The 7,996-nt window shown below is 48.0% G+C and overlaps 1 protein-coding gene across 3 annotated transcripts in view; it reads right to left on the minus strand.

Moving 5' to 3' along the window:
• The window catches only part of RPGRIP1L (RPGRIP1 like), a 97,267-nt gene that overhangs the window by 41,364 nt on the left and 47,907 nt on the right, over positions 1-7,996 (minus strand). For all 3 annotated transcript variants that reach the window (XM_066242945.1, XM_066242946.1, XM_066242947.1), the window contains exons 15-16: positions 5,464-5,916; positions 2,390-2,541 (exon numbers count right to left, since the gene is read on the minus strand). In XM_066242945.1, coding sequence (XP_066099042.1) covers positions 2,390-2,541; positions 5,464-5,916 — 605 coding nt within the window. The remainder of the gene's footprint in view (positions 1-2,389; positions 2,542-5,463; positions 5,917-7,996) is intronic.

Below are 7,996 nucleotides of genomic sequence, written 5' to 3' on the forward strand. Positions count from 1 at the left end.
CAGTAGAATGAGCAGTTGGGTCCAAAGACCAATGTTCTCTAGTTCACAATTTTATTAAAAGCTAATCCTTCAACCATGCCAGCTATTTGGTTATATTCCATTCTTAAGTAAGGATCCAAAGAGTTTGATGGACCCCACCCAGAGAGATAATTTCATTATATTTGGTTTGGCCATTATCGTGAACCAATCGGGTTTGGAGAGGCAGATGTCTGAGGCCGAGTTTAGCCAGTATATCAAAGTACAACTGGTCTAAGAACAAGAGAACAGAATCTGAGCTGAGCCTTGGAGGGGATGAAAAGCTAGGACTGAAGGCCATTTCAGAAGAGAGATGAGCAGAAGGACTCACTAGGCAGAGCTAGAATACTCCACGGCACCTCTGTCAGGGGCCAGTGCCAAGGCAATGCTGGCAGACAGCTGACTGGCCGTTAGCCACAGCACAGCTGACGTGAACTGAGACAAAGAAATGTATTCCAGTGCCTTGTTCAGTTTGGTGTTGGAGAATTCTCGACCTTCTACAAAGGGACCCCTCTGTTGCTGCATTTCTGAATCTGGATTAAGCATGTGGGACTCTGACTCTAGAGCTGTTTACTGGAGAAGGGCCAGGAGACTCAGTCCTGCTGTCCCAAGCAGAGGTATCTGGTGGTGTGGAGAGAAGTGTGAGAGGGACCCGCAGGGCGGCTCTCCCAGGGCCAGCGGCCTTCACCACAGGCTGCTGACAGGGCTGATTTACAGGGCCGCCCCTCCGCCTCTTCCCGGGGCCGCCCATAAAACCCGAAATCCCAACGCTACCTGATTCACTCAAGCCAGAAACTGCGAGTCTAACCCCTTTACACCACAAAACTAAATCAACAGCCGGTCTATTTCTGGTTCCCTTTTCCAGACAGCACTTCCCTAAGTGTGTTCTGAAGAGTTCTGGTCCAGAAAGATGATCTCTGGCAAAGGCGTGCCAATTCTTTCTAAAGTTTGGGAATTGATGTTATATTAGTAATAGTTCTTTAATTCAAAGTTCCAGAAACTAATTCCATCTAGCAAAAAAGAGAGAGAGCGGGAGAGAGAGAGAGAGAGAGAGAGAGACTTTACTCTAAGGCTGTGGGCCACTTCGTGGAGCCCCCCCCCCCCCGCAGAAAGTGTGTCTGGACCCAACTTCGTGGGGCGCCCCCCCCCGCCAGAAAGTGTGTCTGGACCCGACTTCGTGGGGCGGGGAGAGTGGCAGAATTCACTCTGCACCCAGCTTCTGTTTTTCTCTGCATGCATGATGGAGTCTCCCTCTCTCAAGACTCATTTTCTTTCCTTTTCTGTTTTACATGGGAGAAGCACCTAATTTTGCACGTTCCAGACATAAAGTCTTGCTTTCTCTTGATCTCAGAAAGCAGAATCTGATTGGCTGAACTGGGGTCAGGTGGATAGTCCTAAATCCTTAGTTCTAATTGGGTGGTGAGTGGGAGGGAACAGGATCATCAGACATCAAGCTTGGGAGTGGGGCCCAGCCCATGGACTGGGAATGAGGGCAGTTCCAAATGAAAAGAGGAAAACGGAGTTGAGCAGACATCCACACCATTTCTACGACATCCTACCCCTTCATTACTCCACATAACCGCATCCTTCATGCTTCCTCGTGAGAATCACGTTATGCGCGAGATTCTATTTAACTTTGCTTAATTCAGTGCTTTCAGCCTTCACTGGATCATGTCATTCATTCTTTTGGAAATAAGGCCATTAAGACTCCATGCAGTATAGTTTGGAAAATGTTACCCCGAGGAATTGTATGTAAATGTCCAAGTCTCAGTGAGAGGACTCATTTTTGTATTCTACTTTGCACTTCAGAAACCAAGCACGAGGAAGCAGTTTGAAAGAGGAGTAACGGAGAGTCCAGTCCTAGCGACGCATTTCCTCAACAGTAGAGCGTGCGATCCAGGTCACTGGATGTGTGAGACTAGCATGCAGGTCTCTTTTCCAGGAGTGCCCTGGGTCGCACAGGGATGGGCTCCTTGTGGCGATGGAACAACTCTGTATTGTGACTGTGGCGGTAGTGACATGACTAGACACACGTAGTAAAGCTGCACGGAACTCCTCCTCCTCCCCACACAGGTCATCTGAGTCAGGGCTGCGGCCCAGGTCACCGGACTGCACTGATGACCGTCTCCTGGCTTTGGTATCGTACTATAGCTGGGTAAGATCTTATAGCGGGGTCAGGCTGTGTGAAGGGCACACAAGACTTCTCTGCACTATTTTTGCTACTTCCTGCAAGTCTATGATTATTTCAAAATAAAAAGTTAGAAAAGCCACTTGAAGGCTGTGAAAGAAAATAATTTCAGTTTAAAGCATGACCTATAAAGAACGTTATAAAACTTCTGTGTCATAGAAGGCTCTTAACGTCACACACGCTTACCCATGGCGTTTGCTCTGGCCCCTTAACATTCGATGTTATGTAACCCAAAGCCTTTGCCCGTTCTCGATAAAGTCGAATCGCTTGGTCCACGGGAACTCTTAATTGGAACCAGTATTCCACTGTGCCAAAATTTGGGATGTCTCCGTTAGTTCCTACAAATCAATGTATAAGTCGCTGTTAAAATAGTCCCATAAATCAAAACCTATACCAGTAAAAAATACATCAATGGTACTATACATTAAAGCTATAAATTTTATGCTGAGTAAAATAATATATGACGTGCACAAATGATGTGTGATTGGCAAATAACAGAGATGGGGAAAAGAAAGTTACTCTTGCGAGTATGAGTTTCACTGTCTGTTAAATATTATTAAAGAACTGTCACACTATGTTTGAGCTCTTCCCATTTCTACTCTTCCAGCCCTTCTGAAACATACAGAACAATCCAAGCGTTGAATCAAATACTACACAGACTCTTTCAGGTGCTGCTGTCCTCTCTTTTTAAACAAGGTGCACTCAATGCAGTCTGACAGATACAATGTGAAACCTCAAAATTATAAATCCGATACTCCACATTTTAATTCAACCTAAAGAAACGCTGGCATTTCCCCACTCTACCGTGTCACGAGCACGGGGGGAGATGCAATGGCTCTGCCAAATATACACCACGTGCCACGTGCCCTTGGGGGGCTCTGCCCTGCACCCCCTCAGGCCTGCTTTCAACCCAGGCAGCGGTCCCTCTCTTCCTCCGTATGGACTTCCTGGCTCCTGGCACCCGTACAGCTCCCAGAAAGCACCCCTTTCCTCCACAGAAAGGAAGCCCATGTCCCCACTGGGGTGCAGACTGCTGTGACATCACTGTCTGCTCACCAGTCTGTGTCTCCACCACTCTCGAGCAGTGGTTGGCAAACTGTGGCTCGCGAGCCACAAGTGGCTCTTTGGCCCCTTGAGTGTGGCTCTTCCACAAAATACCACATGCGGGCACTACCTCGATAAGGAATGTACCTACCTATATAGTTTAAGTTTAAAAAAAGTTGGCTCTCAAAAGAAATTTCAATGGTTGTACTGTCGATATTTGGCTCTGTTGATGAATGAGTTTGCCGACCCCTGCTAGGGCAATGGCTATGGTTTCCACTGATGCATTCCTTCCAGAGGGACTGGCACATAACGGTTGAATAGATAATATTCTATCCATCAATTTGCCTGAACATAACGCATTATTGAAAATCTTTTCTCTATTCTCTTCCACTTCATCAATTTACTCCTTGCTGATGGAGCATTCTCATTAACATGCAAACACGATTCAAATCTGCCACCATTTTAAAGAATTGTCCACCATTAAGAAGAATATTAACACATACACGTATTTATTTGTATATGCATAAAATTTGGGGGGAAGAATGTGTAGCCTTTGGTGAAGAAACCCAAGGCAGTTGGGGGACAGGGGTGGGAGACAGAAATTTTATGGTCTAAACTTTTGTGCCATTTTGATTTTTGAATCACGTGACTACATTACCTATGTAATCAATCACTCAATCAGTAACATAAAATCCCTCCCAGAACCTGAGCTCCCCTCCTCCCTTCCTGAAGTATCTTCCTCACTTGGCCCCGGGACACCAGGTCCTTGGGGTCTGCCTCAGACCCCGTGGGCCACTCCTCACCCTTCCTCTTCTTCCGGAACCCTAAATTTAGGGAGTTTCTCAAGACTCCATCCTTCACCAGCTTTATGTACATTCGCTCTCCATGTGACATGATCTGGGCTCCTCGCTTACACTCTAGTCCATGCGCTAAGGACTCCCACTTTCTCTCTCCGTCCCTGGTCCCTGACCTTCAGCGAGTGTCCCCACCGCTCCCTGGCATCTCCGCTCTGCTGTGTAGGGGACAGGCAGGCTCGCCTCCCTCACACATAATGCTCGATGTTCTTCCCATACTCGCTCCTTTTCCAGGCCTGTCTCAACATGTCCCCTCCCCACGCTCCTAGTGACTCCTGCTGGGAGTCCCTCCTCCTCCACTTCCCTCACTCCCCTAACTCAGTGGATGCGCAAGACTGGAAACAAGAGCTAATCATTCATCCAGTTAGAACCACTTCTCACCACCGCTTCTGTTACCATCTTAATCCCCCGTCCGCTCTTCACAACCGACGCAACAGCCGCCGGATCATGGCCCTCCTTTCCCTCTCGGCCCGTACAGCCCTCTCCCCACAGCACCCAGGGTGGCTTTCCAAAGCCTGGTGTGATCACGTCCTTCCCTCCTCGGAACCCTCCACAGCTTTCAGCATTCAGAGGGAAACCAACCCAGCCCAGCCCCTCCCCCGAGCCCCACCGGGCTCTCCAGGGTGACCCGGTCCCACCTCTGCCCACAGGGCACCTCCGCTCTGCCAGCCCCTGCATCCTGCTGTTCCTCCCACGGGCCTCTGCCCCTGCCATGTCCTCTGCCTGGGACACTCTCCCCTGGCCCTGGCATGGCCTTTCTCCAGGTGTCACCAATGTCTCCCCCGCAGGGAAGCCCTGTGCTGAACCAGCAACCTTCCACCTCTCTCGTTAGCCGCTTGCCCTGATGATACATGTGTATGTGATGCTATATGTGTATGTGTGTATATATACATGCATACACAGCTATTTTATGGCCTGTGTCGTATGCGAGAGCAGGGGCTCCGTCCGCCTTATTGACCGCTGACCACTGTATTCTTAGTACTTAGTAACAGTGGTAACAGGACACAGCCCTTGAAAAATATTTGATAAATGTACTACACTTAATGTTTAATCGAACAAGGGTATCAGTACTGTAAATGGACATTTGATGTTTTAAGCTTTCCAAAAATAAGCAGCCATTGTACTGACAATCTCCAGACACTGAGGAGTCCAGCCTCTGTGGGGGCTCCTCAGAGAACGCCATCCTTACCCAGTGCCATCCTTACCCAATGCCATCCTTACCCAACGCCATCCTTACCCCAAGGCTCCCGGAGTCTGCAAAAGGTGCGAAGATGGGACACCAAATTAGCACTCCAGCCACCAATCACTAATTAGTACACAATTAGTGATTCAAACAGCCAACGTTTATAAACCCGTACTTACCAACCAAACTTGCTGTGCAAAATATGCGACCGCTCTTTTCTAGAATTTCATGGAATCTCAGCTGACACGCCGCGACTGTTTCGTAATCCGTGCTGTACGCCTGGTGGAGCTCGAGAGTGACAGTGTGCTTCTGGATGTAGTGCAAGAACAAGTCACTGACGTGAACGAGGTACTGGGAGGTGAAGCTGTATTCCGGGTGAAGGCCGTGCACCACGGGAGTGGTCTGCAGTTCAAAATCGTAGAAGGCGTAGGTACAGAAAGTGACGGGCTCTTTATCGCCAGATGCTTGTAAAACTTCAGAAGAAAAGGTTACTTTGCTGATGTGGATTTCAAATAGGTTTTCTCCTCGTTCTAAGTGAATGGTCTCATCAAATTCATCAACAGAGTCATCTGGCGCGATTTCTGGTTTAAATGTGTACTGCTTGGTGCCGTAGGCAATGTCCTTTAACTGGGCTGCAAGGGCAGACACACAGTTTAGAGACTCTAAAATATTGACACATGAGGATACAGACTGGCTTTTGAAGTGGTGGGAAGTCTGAGGGCCTTTGGTGAACAGCCTCCACCTTCAATTCTAGGACCACACTGTTTTCTTGTAAATAATATTGTATTATACAGAAATTCATCATTTGTTTTGACATCACTTACTGAACAACAAAATGACAACTTGAGTTATACTGCAGGCTGTCCCATGGAAAAGGAAACGGGAGAAAACAGCTCTGAACACACAGCGGAGATAAACATTTGGGTTCACCTGCTCCTCTGCCCCCGCCTCTCCTCTCTCCCGGAGAGTCAGTTTCCCTCTCCAGCCCCTTCCCTCTAGACCAGTGCTGGGCAACCTGGTCCCTACCGCCCACTAGGGGGCGTTCCAGCTTTCATGGTGGGCGGTAGCGGAGCAACCAAAGTATAAATAAAAAGATAGATTTAACTATAGTAAGTTGTTTTATAAAGATTTATTCTGCCAAACAGCGAAAATCCGACATGAAGTACTTGATAAGTAATTGTTATTATATGCTTTAACTTGCTGTAACTCTGCTTTATAAATTTTATAAAGTAAAGTTACTTCCCTACTTTATAAATCACCATTACTGTGGAACCGGTGGGCGGTTAGAAAATGTTACTACTACCAGAGATACAAAAGTGGGCAATAGGTATCAAAAGGTTGACTACCCCTGCTCTAGACCAGGGGTCCCCAAACTACGGCCCCCTGAGGCCATTTATCCAGCCCCCGCCGCACTTCCGGAAGGGGCACCTCTTTCATTGGTGGTCAGTGAGAGGAGCACAGGATGCGGATGTACTGTATGTGGCGGCCCCACAAAGCACAGCGTTGCTCACGTACAGCACTACTTCTGGTGACGCAGGGGGCACGCGTCATGGCTCCGGAAGCACGTCATATCACTTGTAGGGCTAGCAGTGACAAATATGAAACCGGACATTGACCATCTCATTAGCCAAAAGCAGGCCCATAGTTCCCATTGAAATACTGGTCAGTTTGTTGATTTAAATTTACTTGTTCTTTATTTCAAATATTGTATTTGTTCCCGTTTTGTTTTTTTACTTTAAAATAAGATATGTGCAGTGTGCAAAGGGATTTGCTCATAGTTTTTTTTATAGTCCGGCCCTCCAACGGTCTGAGGGACAGTGAACTGGCTCCCTGTGTAAAAAGTTTGGGGACCCCTGCTCTAGACTGTCAAAACACGGGGTGGGGCGGAGGCAGCATCCAGCCGGGAGTACGTGACACAGAGTTTACTCTTGTATTATTATTTGTTATTATTGCATTCTTTCCCACACAAATAACTGTGTTTTGGGGGTGGAGGATGTTTGTTACCCGGATGGTGGTGATGGTTTCACAGGTGCATACATACGCTCAAACTCACCAACATGTATGTTTTAAATTGTGTGGTTTAAAGTTATGTTAATTATACTTCTCTAAAAAAGATACAGCTCTTTCTAGATACATCTCCCCAACATGTTATACTCAAAGTTCTAGAAACTTTCCAACTCTCCACCTAACAGACACCCTTCAGCTTCCTGCAAACAGCAGCCGCCTGACTTTTCTTGTGAAACTAGTCAAGAAGAGGTCTCCAATAACCAGTCAACTGCTAACCTGAACAGCCCTCGTGTTCCTTGATTTGTGTCACTGACACCACTGAGCCCTCTCTGTCGGGGACTCTGCCTCACCTCGGCCTGCAGGTCGGCGTGCCCTGGCCTCTCCTCCTGCCTCCTCTCGCATTCTGTAAGGGTTCTGTTTCTGCTCGTGCGCTCGGGCTCCCTTCCTGTCCTCCTCTCGCATTCTGTACGGGTTCTGTTTCTGCTCATGCGCTCGGACTCTCTTCCCGTCCTCCTCTCGCATTCTGTAAGGGTTCTGTTTCTGCTCATGCGCTCGGGCTCCCTTCCTGTCCTCCTCTCGCATTCTGTAAGGGTTCTGTTTCTGCTCGTGCGCTCGGGCTCTCCTCCTGTCCTCCTCTCGCATTCTGTAAGGGTTCTGTTTCTGCTCGTGCGCTCGGACTCTCTTCCTGTCCTCTCGCATTCTGTA

This window comes from Saccopteryx bilineata, chromosome 9 (genome assembly GCF_036850765.1).
Source record: "Saccopteryx bilineata isolate mSacBil1 chromosome 9, mSacBil1_pri_phased_curated, whole genome shotgun sequence".
NCBI lineage: Eukaryota > Metazoa > Chordata > Mammalia > Chiroptera > Emballonuridae > Saccopteryx > Saccopteryx bilineata.